A 19,489-nucleotide genomic window follows, 5' to 3' on the forward strand; every position below is an offset into this window, starting at 1 on the left:
TTATACCACCAGGGAGGCCCTGTCCCCTCCTGACCTTTAGGTCTCTGTTCCTGGCATTTGCCACAGAGTCCTGGACTCTGGTCTCCCCAGTAGGTGTTGATAAATATTTGCTGAATAAATTCATTCACAAAGACTCTAGAACTGAAGAGTGACATGTTCTAGAGTGGGGAGCAGAACAGGCGGATATACTGAAATACACTGCTGAAGGGAGTAGCCCGCGGGCAAGACAGTCTGCTGTGCCCTGTTGGTCAGCTCCCTGGGGGCGGGGGAGGTGTTGGGAGGATCAAACTCAGGCCACAGTGGCTGGCGGTAGCTTGACAGTGCTAAGACTCCCTGTGCTACCATGGATGCCTCACTCATAGCTGTCTTACATTACAAAGCTGTGGTTTAGTTCTTTACAAATTAACTTCTTCCCTTAAAAGAGTAAGATGATCTAATGGTAAACACAATTGGGCCTTGCACAATGCAGAGGTGGTGGTGGAGTAGTGATTGGGCTGTCAACCTCTACACAGTTGAAAATCCCTTGGGCCCCCAGCAAATCTCCATGTGCTCTTTCCTCGAGTTTCTCTGGTGTCATCTCGTGGTCTCTTCCTCTCGTAGCAGTTCTCCACTGCCCTTATAGCTCAGGTGTGCCCACTAATGCATGTGTTCCCCCCTCTCCATACTCCAGGTGTCCACCATCAGGCATGTGTACCCCGAACCCACGTTCCCAAGCACCTACTGCGCTAGCACAAGCAAGGCCACAGGTGATAGCTACAGAGGCCAGCGACTTCAAAGTTTCACCCAATCTGCATTTATCCTAGAAGGGTCAACTGTATTTACTGGAAAGAAAAAAATTAGTATATAAGTAAGTGAACCCTCGCAGTTCAAACTCATGTTATTCAGGAACCTGCTGTGGTAAGTCAAGTTGCTAAAGTCCCAAAGACCCTTGGAAGGTGCGTCAGATGGTGCTTTACTGTGACCATAAAGGTCACACGCATTTTTTTCCCTGTTTTAGTTGCAAGTTCTCCTTCTAACAGGTGTTAAATAACAAGAATCTGACAGTTAATTTTAAAGATCTAATGGACTCTATAAAATCATTCATGAATCGGGCAGGATCCCATCTAGCAAGTGCAAAGATGCTACAAATCAAAATGGAAGGTTTTTATGAAGGTGTGACAAGGTCATTAGCAAAAGGAAAGGATTACTTCATGCAAAGTCACCTTCCATTACAAATAGCAGGGTGTCTTATCTTGCAGACTGCCTCGCTAATGCTGACTAGGGAACTCCTAATTGATTAACTTTAACTTCCGTTTTAGGGAGAAGCTGAAACCTCTCCCAAACCTTGCAATTAGATTAGGTCTTGGTGGGTGAGGCACAAATGACTGCATTTTGAGCCTGTTTCTTTCTTTAACAGATATAGTCTGGCGGGGATGTTTTCCAGTCATCAGAGCAGCTCATGCATTGAAAGCTAGAGAGTGTTTGCTACTCTCCTCAGGTGACATCTATTTCCATGACCCCCTCTCTACCTCTAGTTAGGAGTAGGGTCAAGTCCTTTAAGCTCCTCTGTTTTCCTCTATTCCTGGTATCTGCATTAAACACTCATAGTTATGCAAATTACCACCTCTGTCTCTCCTAAATCCCAGGTCTAATGTTCTCGTCCACCTCTGCATACTGAGCCAGGTGTGTGGGACATCTTACAAGTTCAACAAATGCTGGTTGAACAACTGCATGAATAAGATGGGACCTGAGTTACGCTGTGAAAAAAATATGGTCGTCGCGAGGTAGTGGGGGCAAAATAACGGTTCAGCAGAAGCAAAGGGCACTACAAACTCTGCTGCAGGAGGTGGATTTCCAAGTGCGGCCGATTGCCAGGACAGGAAGATGCTGGCACGAAAGCACGACATTTAAGTGCAAGCTTTGATGCGGGGAGTCTGCCTCCGTTGTCCTTTGGCCGCCCTACCCATGGCATGTGAGGGGTGCACCTGCACGCGGCTCGCCAGAATCGGAGGGGCTGTGAAGAAGTGGTGGGAAATGCTGCGAGACCCAGTCTTGCGCTGGCTCATCCACAGCCACCTGCCTCCGGAAAGAGCCTCGCCCCGCGGAGACTTCGCTTCTTTTCAAAACCGTGCTGGGTCCATTCACCCCGAGAGGACGGTGTCCGGGGGCGGGGACCCGGCAGCTCCCGCCTTTCGCTGGGCCCCGGACCCTTCCCGAGGCTGCGGGCCCCCCGCCCACTCCCCCAGGCCCCGGGGCCGCCGGCGCGCACTGGCCGGCGCGTCGGGAGCGCGCGGGCTGGGCGGAGCGCGGGGCGGAGCGGCGAGGGTGCGCGTCCCGGCTCCCGCCCGCGCCCCCAACGCCGGCCCAGCGGGGCTGAACCCCCGCCCGCCTTCCTCCGGGCGGAGCCGCTGACCAGCGCCGCGACCCGAGGCCGGCGCCGCGGAGGACCGGGAAGGATGGGCCGCCTGCCCGGGAGCCTGGCGGCGCTGCTGCTCGGGCTCTTGGCGGAGGTAGGGGCCGCGCCGGGGCGCCTCCCGGACCCGTCCAGGAGCGCGAACAATGCCGGGGGCTGGCGGGGCGCGGTCCCGAGGCGCCCTCGGAAAACTGCCCGGGGCATCCCGAAAGGTCGAGGGGCCGGAGCCGCCGCCTCGCGGCCTGGGGGTGTCCCGGTGCTGGAAGGTGTGGGCACCCCGGTGACAGGGAGGCGCCGGCCCTTCCCTTCTCATTCCCCCCTTCCTGACCCCCCCTCCCGGGGCTGCGTCTCTCGCTCCGTGCGCGCGTGTGGAGGACTCAGGGGTGACCTACATGCGCTCCGGGGGTTGCGCGCCCCCTTCCCCTTCCCCGCGGAGGGTCGGGCGCCGGGGTGGATGGTCGGGGGGAGGGTCCCCCGGAGCGGCGCAGGCGCAGAGTGCGGGGCTGTGAGGGGCTGGCGGGAGGGTCTCGGGGCGAGCGCTCGCGTTGGAGTGGTGGGAAAATGTCCCCGGGATACCAAGGAAATAGCCGGCGTGAGCGGGAGGAAGCAGCCCTGCTGGGGGGAGTGTAACGCAGAGGTGGCAGGCGGACTCCGCGGGGAGCCTGAGTGGTGGGTGTGATTTGCCGAAGCCGAGGAGGGCACTTGTTGACGCGACTGAGGGTGGAAGCGCGGGTAGCCTTAGGCTTCTGGGGACCCGGGCTGCCCCTGGCCGGACAGTGGCACCCTCTCGAGAGGGCCACCCCCGCCCCTTTTGCTGGCTGTGAGCTAGTGGGTATCTCAAGTGTAGAGGCTTGTTCAGCTCCCCATTTAGCTTCATCATTTTGAAAGAAAAGTGCATTAAGTTAGTGAAATCAAAGCAAATGGGCACGGCGTACTATACGTCTCTATGTCCCTGTTTTAGAGGGTTGTAATACTTTATTATTGGGTGTTAATGCTGGAAATAACTGCTTGGCTTTATCCATTTATTAAAAAATAAGTATTACAAAATGTTGGGAAAGCAAGGTTGATGGAAAAGTTTCTAGTGCCAGGCTCTGCCATCACAGACTTGATATTGTGTTCTTCATACGCCTCTAGTGCTGGTTTGTTTTCCTGCCGTGCCCTCATCCTTGCCATTCTTTCCATTGGTTCAGAATTTGAAAACCTGAAGAATCCCATCCCTTGGGTGGGTGACTGACAGAACGAGGGAGAAGTGAATCTGAGTCTTCGGCTTAAAAACAAGTTATCAGAACCCTCCTTCGGTTCAAAAAAAAAAAATTCCCATAATGAAATTCCGTAGCATTCTGTCGATTCATCCTCTTCTTGGTCACTAGTCTATGTGCTGCTGTGCCCTCTTACTTAAGCTGGACTGCTGCAGGGACTCAGTTCTTCCAAAATAGCTGTTCTCTTGCATAGAATTTATGATCTTAATAGACAGTTCAAATCATGTCGGAAATGTTGAAACAGTCTTAAAGGCAGAACTGTGACAAAACCTAAATGAATAAACTGATGCTTTCAGAGGGTTGAATATCTTGATTGGTAATTTTTGTTCTCAACAGGATGGTGTGTGTAGCCCACTTTTACACAGTTGTCCCAATCTCCTATTTTGCCTGTGGTGGAGAGATATCTTTCTGGGGAATTAAGGAGATAGATATCTTTAGAATTCATCACATGGGATTTTATACATAAGATAGATCTGAAATGTTTTCATATTAAGTTGGTTGATCAGAATTTCATCTAAAATTGGTTACTAGAACACCTTTTGAACTCCTGAGTCACTTACATAGATATGCAGTTATAGTTGCTGAGTATGTGAGAAGCAGGGGGTTCTCTTTAAGTCCTGGGCATAAAAAAAATTGAGGAAGATATTTGATGGTTTTTGACAACCAGCTGCAATGTGGGATGTTGGTCTTGGTTTCTTTGTTTTCCAGCTTGAGCTGGTTTCATTGTAGTTTGTAGTTAGTTGATCATAATCCACCTATAATTAAGGGGTCCTCTTAGAGGCAATTATTCCTTTCCTGAGAGCCAGCACCTCCTAGCATCCCTGGGATTTTATGCTAGCAAGAAGTCCTTGTAGGGTGGGGATGTAACATAAGGGTTTACCTCTCCCACTCACATCCCTTTATAGATATTTGCTTAACCTGTGTTGACGGAAATAAGAGTCTCAATGATAGTTAGACAAAAAAAAAAAAATTATTAGGTAATCGTATTGAAAATTCAAATCCGGAAGCAGTACCATAGATTTTACTCTGAGAACTGTTTAAACAATGACAAGTTCGTCATACAGCACGTCATTGACATAAAAAAAAATGTAAATTCCTGTGTGTGGTGGGGAGGCTTAATGCTTTCTATTTCCTGAGTTATCTTGACCTAAAGACATGTTGATATTATCAACTCAAGAGAAAGGGAAATCCTGGGGTTTAATTCATGATTTCTAAAGAATGCACTGTGGAGAAGAAAATGCTGGGTTGGGTACCCATTGCTTAAATCATCTTTGTAGGGCTCCTTGTTCTGTAGTAGGGGTTGAAAGGCTGGTTAACTTGCCGGTGGCAGATTTTTGAATAGCTGCTTCACAGAAAAGGAACTGGGCCTCTGATTGCACGTCTGTTTGGATGGCTTTGCTCTCCTGCCTCTTAGGTCAGAGGTGGGGGTTGTTCCCTGAACAGTTACAGTCTTCACACCGTTAAGCCATAAAGAATGCATGTTTTTTTACTTAGCAAACGTTTATAGAATGCTTACCCTGTGTCAGGCATTGTTCTGAACACTTTACAAATATTAACTCATTAATCCTCTTAGCAATGACTTTTATTCCCATTTTTATTTCAACTGGGAAATATTAAAGATCTTGCCCACAGTCTCCCTGCTGTTAGGTGCCAGGGGCTTGAGATTGTAGCAGACAATTTGGCCCTACCTTCCTATGCTGTGCTGCGGCAGAAACAGAAACAGGAAGAGAATTTATACATGCTGTGTCCTGAGGTCAGCGGTCGACTTGGAACTGAAACTGGTAAGGTAGCCAGCTACCTTCCAGGAATTCAGTCACCCTTCCTTAGGGTACCATGTAATTTTAGCATCCAAACTCTGACACTTTGGAGGGTGAAATAGGGTCTTTCTGTAACTACTTGCACAGCAGCATCAACAAATTTGGCCCAGCACACTCTGGGTGCACTAAAACCCAGGTGGGATTTCAAGAAGGAACAGGCTGCTGGCAGCACCATCCCTTCCCTGGGAGACTTTTGGGAGTTTGTTACTGAAGTGACCTTTGGTTCTTTTAACTTCGGAGTGTTCTGTGACTTGCATGTGAACCCTCCTTCCTTACCCCCCTACCAAACCCCACCAGCTGCTAAGGTCCTAGGCCCTGATGTGGCACAGAATAGGGGCATTCCAAAAGCTCTTTGGGCTCAGGTGAGGCCTTGCAAACAAAACAGTATCTGAAGAAGAGCAAAGGTACAAAACATCTCCTAGCTGCCCTGGAGAAGTGAGTCTCCCTGGGCCATAGAAGTACCTTAGAAACTGAAAGAGAAAGAGATTTCAAACTTGATTGTGCTTTAGTTGAACCTGGGGAGTAATTAAGCCTTGAGCATAGACCTCCCCTGGGCTTTCATCAGTGTGTTGTTTTCTAGATATTGTCACTGCTTTCTCTTTCTAGAGGTCAGGTTGTTGACACTTTGGTAATATATGTATTAGTAGTTGTTGTAATGGTCTGTCCTCTGTGAAATGAGCCCAGAATTGTGTAATATACCAATTAGTATAAGATTCCCCAGTAGAAGTGCTATGGGCTCATTGAAGATTCGAATCGATTCTGTACTGGGCTATTTTATTGAGGAGATTGATATCAGGATCTTTCTGATCCTCCCCTGTATCTAGGAACTGGAAATCTTTAAGCAAGACTGCCCTGTGTTTTAGAGTTGTTCTGGTGAAAGATCAGCCCTTCTTCTGAAGGGGTTTCTCTTGTAGAGAAGGTAGGAAAGTGAACATTACCTTTTGAAACTAAGGAAAATAAGGGATTGCTGAGTGTTTTTCTGCAGTCCTGTGAATTCTGATGCTTGGGAGCTTTGATATTAGAACCAAATTTATGTTAGAGTGTTTTTTTATCTCTTGCCAAATGTTTTTCCTGTTCTGGAATTCCAACAAATGTGGCAGCCCTGGGATGCCAATTTTCTGAAATAAACCTTTTCAACCCTCCCACTCTTTAGAGTTGTTGGAATCTGAGCAACATGTAATTTGAATGAAAAAGAAGACTGTAGGGAGCTCTTTGTCTCTGAAGTGCCAGGGGAGGCTTGTGCTGATGGATGAGCAGGAGCAGGGACAATGAACCTAGTGCTGAGGCCCCCTCTGAAGTAAAGATACCTCCAGGTGTGGAGCAGGGCCAGGGGCCACAGACAAAAGTCTCTGGTGCATAATAGGACAGTCTTGGTGTGGCACTGGGATTCAGTGGCATGATGGTGGTGAGTTTATTTATTTTTTTTAATTTTCCCTAATTATATGCCCCCACCTCCAGTTTCTCTTGATCTTATTGTTCCTGTCCTTGTCCTTTGGGCATCAATTGGGTCATTATTTTTAACTTGACTGCCGGCTTCTTTTGTCCCTGTCATAGACTTTGTTAGATACTGCATCTTTGTGAGATGTGCAAGATCATCTTGCTGTTCATTTGTGTGCTATTTGTGTGTCTTCTCCTAAGATCCTGAGATTGATTATGGAGCTGCTGGTGCAGGGTGGGCTGGGATGCTGGGTTACTGCTTTAGAAGGAGTGAGTTCTTTGGTGAATCCATTTTGTCTCGAAGCCCTTGGTCCCTATCTCTTTCCCACTGGGACCTACTTGGACAGTAAGCACACTCTGTTCCATAGAGGTGGACTGACTAGCACCCAGACATCCTTGTTTGGTCCTTCACATTATGCAAACAAGATCATACCCTTCAGTTCAGAGCTTCACATTGAGCTTTCAGTGACACTTAAGTCTTAACATGTGCTGCTGGAGACCCACAAATCTCCACCACAGTTGTCGAGTTGTTTATTACGGTTTTAAAAACCTCAGTTGAGGACTATATAAGGTTTATATAATGATTCCAATTACATTTCTTATTTCATCTCATCTTAAGCCTGCCAACATCTGGCTGAATATAATTTTTTAAAATCCAGCATTCTCTATGGTTTTGTGCCATATGCAGGTTTGGCTTTCATACCATTGTCAGGGGAGTGGATGCTCGGGGATTCGCCTGTGTACGCTAGTTGAAGAATAACAGCCACCACATCAAACGTGAGGGCAAGCAAGTATGGATTTATTGAGGCAAGAGGAAAGAACTCCTGACAGCAGGAGGGGGCCGGAGGGAGGATACCTGTTTACTCCAGCCCTGTCTATGACTGTATACTGTCAGACTTCCTGTTGTCCAATGTGCCAGACTATTGATTAGGCACTGGGTGGTTGGGAAGTTTCATGGTGGTTATTTTTCTGTTCCCTAATTATTCTATAGTGGGATCTTACTCTAGGTGATGGCTAGCTTAGCAACATTTTAGTAAAACTCTTCTGTTTTCTGGGAGCTGTTTCATTCCTTCTGTTCCTATATTGTTGAAAATCACTGTCCCCAGTCTCAGTCTTTCCTGTTCCCCAAATTCTCCTGGTCTCATTTCCTCTCACCATTATTATCTTTATCTATTTGATTAATGAGAATCTTTAACAGAGTCAAGTGAAAGAGCCCCATCTGGGTTGAAATAGATAATTGAGACTTTGACCTGAAGAATAGTAGTGTCCCTAATTTTAAAAAGTCAAACTTAAGATTTACTTATGAATATGTTTTGAAGTGTTTGATCACTTGCTGATGGTGAAGAAAGCCCCAGCAGATGAGGGTCTAGTATTTAAGAAGTAAGATTGAGTAAGACATCTCAGTTTGGGTTATTTGCACGCATGCTGCACAACAATGGAGCCTCATTCAAGGCCATTGTGTCTAGTGATTAGGAAGTTTCATCTTCACTTGTTGGGGTTAGGGAGTCAAGTGGTCAGTGAAACAGGTAGATAATTATTTATATATGTGTGTATACGTACACACACATATGAGGGGGGAGAGAGGAAAGGGAAGGAGATAGAGAGGGAGAGGAGATAATATATGTCAGGAAGCACAGTTGCACATGTCCAGGTTCTTGACATGAGAGCAATATCCTCAGAGCAGTACAGAGAGGTAGTGTCTTATAAATTAAGTTTGAAATTGATCAATTGCCTGCTTGAATCATAGGGGATAGCTGGATTGTAGTTAAAATCTTACGTTCAAATGGTGTTTTAGTCCATTTGTGATCCTGTAGCAAAATACCACTTACAGGTTAGCTTGTAAACTGCAAAAAAATTATTTCTTACTGTTCTGGGGCCTCAGAAGTCACAGATGAAGGTACCAGCCTGGTTGACTTCTGGTGAGGCTGCTTCCTGCTTCATAGCTAACAAGGAATCTCCATGGGGTCTCTTTTATAAGAGTATTAATCCTACTCATGAGGATTCTGACCTCCTGATCTGATCACCACAAAGACCCCTATCTCCTAATACCATCACCATGGGGGTTAGGATTTCAACATGTAAATTTTGAGGGGACAGGAGAACATTCAGGCCATAGCAGATGGTGACCTGCCCATATGTTATAGAACCCTAACTCTTTGTGTATTGGCTAGGAGTCTTTGAGTAAATAAATTAAGCTCTCATTGTTATACTTGTAAAAAGAGAAATTTATACTTATAAAAAGAGTTGTTATACTTGTAAAAAGAGAAATTTCTTAGTGTTGAGGGAGGCATCTGGGGACCCCCACCCCACATTAAATTTAATTCACAGGCTGTGGACACTGTCAGCTGTTTCTCAGCAAGGTCCCTGTCAAAATGAAACTGCACATTTGCAAAGCAGGAGGTCTTCAAATACCCTTTTGCTTAAATGTGTGCTTGCTTACCTTCTTAGTATATCTATGCCTAGATTAAGAAGAAACTTGGTCATTAGTAACCGAAACAAGGGAAAGGAAGATTGTGACTACTGTCATCCTTGGTTTTTTCCCTGAGTAAAGCAATAAAGAGGTTCAAACTACCCTGCTCTCTCCTTTGCATGCTGTTTGGATGGTTGAGCAGAAGACAGCAGCAACATAGCAACATCTTGCCTTTAACTTGGGAGTAAAAATGAGCCAAACCTTTTAACTCTTTAGTTGACCTGAGTCACTTGGTGTTTTGTGATTTGTGGCAAAGTTGTCAAAAGAGTCAAAATATGGCTTTATGGAGAGAGTGGAGACACAGCCTAAGCTCTTGGGTTGAGGGAGAATGGGGGTATGAATGTGTGGAGTCTTGAGATTTCCTCATTCCTCATTCCTTTAGTTGTGTGGAGAAGAAACCAGAGGAGTGGAAGGGTGTAGAAGCTCCCATAGCAAAATACCACTTACAGGTATACCCTAGGGCAGTGGGGCAGGTTCCTACAGTCTAAGGGCTCTCTGTGGGATCACTTCCTTAAGAAAAAACCTCTAAGATGTTGCTCTGTTAAGATTAAGTTCCAAGCAATTTGGCATGCCTTAAAGTCTTTTCCAGAATTCTGCTTTCATTTGTTCTTTTTCCCTATTTCTTGACACTTTCCTCCTGATCACTTTTTCTAGCTCAGAGATTGTCAAAGTTTTGTTTATATTGCTGTAACAACACTGTTGTGCTCCTAAGATAGAATTTTGCAGTGAATCACTGTAGCCCCTGTAATCTGTGAGCAGCTGCTCCTGGTTGCTTAATTTCCTTGTGGATGAACAGCTTCACCCTTAAAAAAGTGAACCAAGGAATATGTATTCTACCTGTCAAATCCTGCCATTGCAAAATTTCCCTTCTTCCCTGTCCAGCAGAATGAAATTGACACTCCATCTTCCATAGAAATGTAATGAAGGTCAGTGAGAAATTGTTGCTTTAACAACACCTTTGTACTCCTAAGATAGAATTTTGCTTTAAATCACTAAACTTGTTTGCTTTAAAAAAAGCAACCAGGACCTGAGATTGCAAAACCTCATAACCCTTATCCTAGAAGCATGATGCCAACAAGAAAACCAGATGGCCCAATAGTTAAGATACCATCAAAATAGAACTTGCTAACTCACATCCCACAGGCTCCTCCTCCCTCACCACTCCCCCCACCTTGCTGCTGACCCCTTAAAACCCTCTTAGTCAGCCTGAGAAGAGGAGATGGTCTTTGCATGCCTTCCCCTCAAGGACCTGATTCTTGAAAAAACCTGATCTCTTCCCACCAACCTTTGTCTCTAGTGTATAAATAATGGTTTTCCAGCAACGAGCAACTGGATGTTGGCTCTGGTAACATTTGTATACTATCTTATGGAATTTCCAAAAGCTTTATACCCCTTCACATAGTTTTTTATTGAAATACAATCTTTTTTAATGATAGATTTTAAATGATCAATAAGTTTGATCCAGAAAGATCAGTGGATTTGATTTCTCTAGTATTGTGAAAATTGATTATTGAAAATCAAATTATGGCATCAGTCTTTATTCTGTGCACTCTAATACCATTAGCAACTTGATGCCAACTTTTATTCTTTTATTTTTTAAGTGTCTTTTTGAAGATTTATTTATGCATACAAGAACTGGGGTACAGGCCAGAGGTGTAGGGGGGTGAGAGGATTCACCAAAGAAAGAGTGGGGAACAGAACAGGCAGATTGACTGAAACACACTGCTGAGGGGAGCAGCGGGTGAGTCAGGAGAGGTCTGCTGCACCATGTGGGTAGCTCCCTGGCCAGGGATCGAACTCGTGCTGCAGAGGCTGCAGATAACTTCATAGGTTGCTTATTAACCCCTTGCGCCACCAGGGAGGCCCCCACTTATTATTCCTTTAAACTGTGCAAATAAACTCATCCCTAACATTTGGAACCTTAACAGTGTTGGGATTTGGTGAGTGAGATTCTTTGGTTCCCTCTGAGAAGGAGTCTGGGAGAGATTCTTGTTCAGCATCACATGGTGAGTTTATTAAGGCATGGCAAATTTATCAAGGAAATAGGTGTTTGTACAGCCACAAACAGGCAAAAGTTGCATTTTTGAAAGGGCAGGTTTATTAGGAAGAGACACCTGTGTAGACACAGGGAGGCAGTTTTAGGACAAAAATCTGTTTTCTCAGAGCAAGGGGTTCTTTGGGGAGATTCATTCCATTGTGGAATTTAATCACTTTGGGGTTGGATTGTTTTTCTTTGATGACAGATAATCCATTCGGACACCACCTCTGATTCCTGGAAACGTCTATAGCTGGTTTAGCCATCCTTACCCCTACCTTTGGTTTTTGATCTTGTGAAAATTTCTATCCTAAATTTTCTACTCTAAGTTTCCATCAACAGCACCCTCTTTTCTCTTTGAATTTCTACTTCCTGCATGGAAATTTATTCTAATGATACATATATATATACACACACATATATATCTGCTTTAATCTGTTTCTGATCTCTTGCCACTTTTTGTAACAAAAATAACATGTGAATTAATTTTTAAAACATTTTCTTTGATAATTATTCAAAAATTTCTAGTAGATTGAATTATAACTCCATATACATTTCATTGAAACAATGTAAATATATATATTAAAAGATTTATTTATTTATACAAGAAGGGGGGAGTACAGCCCAGAGGTGTGGGAGGGTGAGAGAATTCATCAGAGACAGAGCGGGGAGCAGAACAAGCAGACTGACGGAAACACACTGCTGATGGGGAGCAGCGGGCGAGACAGGAGAGGTCTGCCGCTCCATGTGGGTCTCTCCCTGACTGGAATCAAACCCGTGCTGCAGAGGCTGCAGACAGCTTCACAGCGCTGTGCTCAACCTGATGCACCACCGGGGAGGCCCAATAATGTAAATATATTAAAAACCAAATATTACTAAACATAAACAGAAAAAAATGACTGGAAATAAAGTTCTGAATGAGAGAAATGAGAATTTTTTTTTTCAATTAGACATGTATCACTGCTGGAAATGAAGGATGTTTCATATTAAACTTTGTGTAATGTGCCCAAACCTGATAGTAATGTGTATGCCATTTTTCAACTTAACTAAAATTTTCAAACCATCTAAAATATAAGATTTGTGTTCTTTCTCTCCTCCACCAAACTTTGGCTAACTGAATTATCTTCAGGACTGGGCTAGTACTTTAGCCTTCTGTGTCTGTGTTCACCAAGCCACATTCAGCAGATTCTTGCTAAATCACCGACCCTCCCCCCTTGATTGACATCTGATCATTTTGTCCTGCCTCCAGCAAGGATTCTATTGTTAGATTCCTTTAGCAAGAATGCCCCTATCCTTGATGTCGCCTCTAGTCATTTTCCATCCATTGACCCCTCACTCTATTTCTTGGCTGTAAATCCCCAAATGTATTTATATTTGGAGTAGAGCTCTATCACTTTCTCAACCCAATTAACATTCTTTCAATCTATTCAGTGGGATCTAAAATGAGATTCCAGGGCTTCCCCGGTGGCACAGCGGTTGAGCGCTGGGTTGCGAAGCTGCCCGCAGCCTCTTCAGCGCCGGTTCAATCCCCGGCTGCTCCCCTGCCACCGGAGGAGGGTCCCACATGGCGCGCAGACCTCTCCTGCCGCCCACTGCTCCCCTCAGCAGTGTCCTTTAGTCCTTCTGCCTGCTCTGCTCCCTGCTCTGACTCTGGTGAATTCTCTCACCCTCCCGTGCTTCTGACTATACCCAGTGCTTGCATAAATGAATGAATGAATGAATGAATGAATAAAAAAAGAATTGCTATAAAATGAGATTCCACAAGTAATAATGGAATCCTTACTGTTTTTAACAAGTAGTAGAATAATTTCTCTTTACCAGTGTTGGTACCCTGGACAGTATTCAGTTCTAGACCAGCTTGACCTGGTAAGATTAACAATGGTTGGGGGCTGTGCCTTGCTTTGTAAAGGGGGAGTAGGGTGATTGTGAAAAGAAACCTAATTACAACCATTTGACCAATATCTTGATCAGGTTCTGTGTTCTCCTGCAAGTCGGTTTTAGGAGGAGTACCTGGGGGAGCTGACATCTGGAAACTGATTTCTTTGACACTGTGGGAGAGGGCCCCTTGGTCTTCGGTACCCCAGCCACTTCCCTGCTCTTCTGAGCCCTGACTGCTCATTAGAATTACCTGCATTTGGTGCCCAAAAATAGATGACTGGATCAAGAAGATGTGGTATATATACACAATGGAATATTATTCAGCAATCAAAAAAGATAAACTCATGCTATTCACAGCAACATGGATGGAGCTCGAAGGAATTATGCTCAGTGAAATAAGCCAGAAGGGAAAGAAAAATGTCAGATGGTTTCACTTATAGCAGGAATATAGGGGAACCAAATAAGACATCAGTGTAAAAAATAATAACAGTGCAAAACACAACAAAGCAAAAATGGACAATTATAAGTCAGCGACATCCTGCAGGGGAGGAGGAGGGAGAAGGATCAGAGGGAGGGAGGGAGGAGCACAGGGGACTGAGGAGATGGTGCACGGGTGCATTGGGGAAGGAAACTCTATGGACCTATACCTGAGGGGGTGGGGGAAGCAAATATTGTTTAAAAATGAACAATGATGTAAAAAAAAAAAATTACCTGCATTTGGAACAAAGTCCAGATCAGTTGTGCTCAAATGGCTGGGTGTGGGCCTCAGATCTAATCTTTAGCAGATGCCCAGTGCTCTGGGGAGGGGAGGCCCTGCCCTCACCACTAAACTGCTTGCTTAGGCTCCTGATGGGCCATACTTTGTCCTCTTGTTTCCCTCTCTCTCTGCTTTGCCATTTGACTCCTATAGTGTCCTGTTTGTTTTATATTATTGTTGTGTTATTGTACAGCCACGTGTCCTGATTTGCATCTTGGCAGTGCAGGGACAGAGGGATGTGAAGGTGACTACTGCTGGGACTGGTGCTGTGGGCATGGCACTGTGTCAATAGTAAGATTTCTTGGGCGTTAATGGTAAGATGACTGCTTTAGGGTGATTGTTGGAGTGTTTTGTGAGAAGAGGGCTGTGAATTGGGGAATGAAGATGGCATGGTGGTAGAAAAATTGGAGGTACATGGGAGTAAGTTGAGGGCATGGGGCATAAATATAATTAATATAATTAGTCTGTTCTCGTTACTTAGTGGGTTGTTGGACTTAGAGGAGGCAGAGGTGGGAGTATGGATGGGCGGTGGAGGACTACACAGCACAGGCCATGGTCTCGTGGTTTCTGTTCAGGCAGAACCCAGCTGCTGGGAGGCTAAACAGGGATGCATTTCCAGCTTAGCAGGATGCCCCCACTGATTGAAGCAGTCTGTCACCTGTGCAGTTGTGCACATGTAAAAACATATTAGCAGGCATGAAATTTTCTCATCATTATTTGTATGAGTTTATGATTAGTTCTCTGGGGAAAGTTTAAAGTAGACATTAAAAATAATAGAAGGATTTTCCTGTATGCCTCTATTTATGGAAAACTTATTAGATTGTGTATTGATTAGAATATCTTTCCTGAGTAATGGGAAACCCAATTCAAGTAATGTGTACTTTGAGGAAATTTATTATCTCTTGTGGTAAGAAATCCTGATGTTGGGCTTCAGGGTTGATTCATTTGTGGCTTGATGCCATCCCCACGTGCTTTCCACTTTTCCATTCTGCTGTTCTTAGGGGTTGGTCCCATCTTTGTGGTTGCATTGTGGTTCCAGCAATTCCTCATGATCTGCAAGTAAACGGACCTCCAACATGTCTTTCTTAGGACAAATGTGTATTTTGTTCCATTGTGACCTAGCAGTGCTATTTGACTTCCCTGTCCTCCCTGCCATATTTGCCAATGGGAAACTACTTTTGCATGGGGATGATGTGTAGTGGGGAGTCCTTAAGGATTAGCATTTCAAATTGAAAAATCATGTGATTCACATATAGAAACCTATCTTGTTAGCTTGTGGAACTTTTTTATTTATATATATTTTATATCATTGCTCATTTTTAAACAGTGTTTGCTTTCTTTTCTCAGGTGTAGTCCCCATAGAATATCCACCACCAATACACCCGTGCACCATCACCACAGTTCCTTGTGCTCCTCCCTCCCTCCCTCTGAACATTCTCCCTCCTCCTCCCCTGCAGGATGGCTCTGGTTTATAATTGTCTTTTTGTTTTTGTTTTGTTTTGTATTATTATTATTTTTCCCCTGATGCCTTATTTGGTTCTCCTTTATTCCTCTTATAAGTGAAACCATCCAGTATTTGTCATTTTCCTTCTGACTTATTTCACTGAGCAGAATCCCTTCTAGCTTTGTGGACCTTTTGAAAGTACCTTTTGGGGAACATCTTATACTTAAGCACTTTTTACATTCTAACATTATTTCACTTCTCTAAGTTCTCTGATGTAAAAGATGATGATGGTGAGATAACTAGCACTTTCAGTATATTACTAAATGCGCTAAGCACTGCTTTGAAGTTCTTTGATACTTTCTTTTTTTTTGATTTTTTTTTCAGTTTTATTGAGGTATACTTCACAGGTAAAAGTTGTCTTTTTAGGGTGTATAATGTGATATTTTGAGGAAAAAAATAGAGGGGGGGAGATATGATTACCACAGTCAAGCTAATTAACAGACTGTTACCTCACAAAATTACTGTGTGTGTGTGTGTGTGTGTGGTGAGAACACTTTAAAGCTACCCTTATAACAAATCTCAAGTTTAGAAATTTTTTTATTAACTATAGTTACCATGCTATGCATAAGATACTCACAATTGATCTTTTTGTGCTAGCCTTATTCATTATAGTATGTCCTGCATAGTAGCTGCATAGTATGTCCTCCTGGTTCATCCATGTTGTCAAAATGCAGCATTTCCTTTTTTTTTTTTAAGATTTTATTTATTTATGCAGACAAGAACTGGGGTCTAAACCAGATATGTGGGGGGTGAGAGGATTCACCAGAGATAGCATGGAGAGCAGAACAGGCGGATCTACTGAAATACACAGCTGAGGAGAGCAGCTGGTGAGACAGGAGAGGCTTGCTGCACCATGTGGGTTAATGCCTGTCTGGGGATTAGACTCAGGCCACGGGCTGACTGGCAATAGCTTGATAGCACTGAGACTTTAACCCCTGCTCCATCAGGGAGGCCCAGCACTTCCTTTTTAAAGACTGTTTTTTAAATATATATATATACGTATATATGTATATACACACACATATATATATATACTGTGTATAGTATATTTATACACCTGTATTGTGTGTGTACATTTGTATATATATGCCCACATTTTCTTTATCCATTTACCCATCAATGGATACTTATTTTTTTTCTCGGTTATTGTGAAGCTTTTGTGAATAGTGCTGCAGTGAGCACAGGATTCAGATATCTTTTCAGGATAGTGATTTTATTTGTATCCAAGCTAGGAATGCTGAATCATAGGGTAATTGCATTTGTATTTATTTAATAACAAATAATATTTAATATTTATTTAATATGTCATTTAATAAGTAAAATTATTTAATAAATGAATAATTTTTATTATTTATTTTTTTCACAATATAGGATTTCTCCCAACAGGTACAGTCACCACAGTTTTCCCAACACCACTGTGCCCACAGTCCTTCATCACGCCACTTAACTCATTTATTTTTTTGAGGCCCTTCCATACTGTTTTTATAATGGCCATGCCAATTTATATTCCCACCAATGGTGTGTAAGGATTTCCTTTTCTTTACATCCTCGCCAACACTTTTTATCTCATGTTTTAGATAACAGCCATTCTGACAGATGTGAAGTGATATCTCATTGTGGTTAGATTTACAGTTCACTGATGATTAGTGATATTGAGCCTCATTTCATGGATCTATTGACCATTTGTATGTCTTTGGAAAAATGTCTACTTAGGTACTTTGGCTATTTTTTAAATAGGGTTATTCCTTTTTTTTTTTTTTGGCTCAAGTTGTACGAATTCCTTATTTTTGGATTTTAATTTCTTATCTGATATTTGCCTTATAAATATTCTTTACTCTCCAGTGGGTTGCTTTTTCATTTTGTTGATTGTTTCCTTTGCTGTGAAGAACTTTTTCATGTAGGTGTAGTCCATTTGTTGATTTTTGCTTTGTTATCTGTGCTTTGGGTATCATATTAAAGAAAAAAATTTGCCAAGAAGCTTCCCTCTATATTTTCTTCTAACCATTTTAAAGTTTCAGGTTGTAAAATTTAAGTCTAAACTTGGAGAGGTTTTGATCTGTTTGAATTTTTTGAGACTTCTGTTGTGCATTTACTTGTGCTCTATCTTATATTGATAGACTATTCCATGTGTACTCGAGGTAAATGTGCATTCTTCTAGTCTTGGTGTATATATCTGTTAAGTCCATTTGGTCTATGGCATTATTCAGTTCTGCTTTTCCTCACTGATATTCTCTCTGGGTGACCTAGAGGGTGTTGAGGTCTCCTACTCTTACTGTATTGCTGTCTGTTTCTACCTTCAAATCTGTCAGTGTTTATATATTTAAATACTTTCATGTATGTTTATCATTGTTATGTTATTTCTGTTGAATTGACCCTTTTATCATTGTATAATGACCTTCATTATCCCTTTTGACAGTTTCTGGCTTAAAATTTATTTGGCCTAATCTGAATATAGTCATACCCATTGTTTTTTTTTTTTTTTTGGTCACCATGTGCATGGAGTATCTTATTCCACCCCTTTACTTTGAGCCTCTTTGTGCCTTTAAAGCTTAAGTGATTCTTTACAGGCATCACATAGTTCAATCTTGTTTTGCAACACTCAGTTTTTTGACTGGAGTATTTACTTTTAAAGTCATTATTGATAAATAAATCCATTTTGGTTTTTTCTTTTTTTTCTTTTTGTAGTTCCTTTCTTCCTGTCTTCCTTTGTGATTTGGTGATTTTTTTTTGTAGTGGCATGCTTTGAATTTTTTCTCATCCTTTGTGTATCTACTGTTGTGTTTTGCTTTGTAGTTACTAGGAGCCTCACATAAACCATTTTATAACGATCTATTTTTAAGCCATAAATTTATCTTTAGTTGCACACAAAAATTCTATACTTTTAACTCTTCTGGGCACACATTTTATGCTATTTAGGCATCATTCTTTTCATATTGGTTGTCCAGTAACACATTTTTGTAGTTACTTTAAATATTTTTTGTGTTTAACTTTAATACTAGAATTTAGTTATTTATCCACTTGTATTACTACTCATCTGAATTTGAAAACATTTATTTTTACCAGTGAGTTTTATACTTTCATATGTTTTCATATTACTAATTGGTGTCCTTTCATTTCAATTTGAAGAACTTCTGTGAGCAAGTCCAGTGGTCATGAACTCCCTCCGCTTTTGTCTGTCTTCAAAAGTCTTTATCTTAACTTTGTTTCAGAAGGACAAGGCTTAAACATACTGAACTTAGTATTCTTAATTGGCAGTTTTTTCCTTTCAGCACTTCAAATATATCATCTCATTCTCATGGCTTGTGGTGTTTTTGCTGAGAAAACTGCTTATAGCCTTATGGGTATTTGACAAGTCTTTTTTATATTTTTTCTTTCACTGCCTTTAAATTTTTCTCTTAGTCTTTTGACTTTTTTGACTGGAGTTTATTTCCATTGGGGTGTGGAAGGCTTGCATATGGCTTAGTTAGTAAGCAGCTGGATTCTCTCAACTTCTTTTTTAGTATTTCACTGTTTTGATACAAAAGAAGCCAATGCTTCTGTTTGCTGCAATCTGTGTGGTCTACTGGTGGGTGGGTTGGGTGGGGTGCTGGGGTGATCTTACATGTCTAGAGCGTTTGGAGGCTTGTTGGCTGGTGGTGGCCATTTAAGACAGAAGCCCAGAGTTGATTTTGCTTGACTGGCCATTAGGCTGATTGCTGAAGGCTTCCTTGACCAGGTCACAGGTGGTCATGCCACTGGCAGCCTGGGGAGATTATGAGTACTCTGAGGATTCTACAACCATGAATTGAGAAGTGAACTTTCTGAAGAAGCAGCTTCCCCACCGGTGACCAAGATGGTAGGGAATGGTTTTCCCAGGGAAATAGACACTTCTGCAGGAACGGTTGCCTGGAGTGGAACCCAGGTGGTGCTGATAGTAGTCATGGGTACCCATGATTGAGTT

General features: G+C 42.9%; 1 protein-coding gene across 1 annotated transcript in view; it reads left to right on the top strand.

Annotated features, from left to right (window-relative positions):
• Positions 1-2,435: 2,435 nt before the first annotated feature.
• Positions 2,436-19,489, top strand: part of VOPP1 (VOPP1 WW domain binding protein) — a gene marked incomplete at both ends in the record, with an annotated part of 108,443 nt that continues 91,389 nt past the window's right edge. The window contains one exon of the mRNA XM_084247192.1: positions 2,436-2,489. Within this exon, the coding sequence (XP_084103318.1) occupies positions 2,436-2,489 (54 nt within the window). The remainder of the gene's footprint in view (positions 2,490-19,489) is intronic.

Source organism: Talpa europaea, assembly GCF_964194135.1.
Source record: "Talpa europaea genome assembly, chromosome: 11".
Classification (NCBI taxonomy): Eukaryota; Metazoa; Chordata; class Mammalia; order Eulipotyphla; family Talpidae; genus Talpa; species Talpa europaea.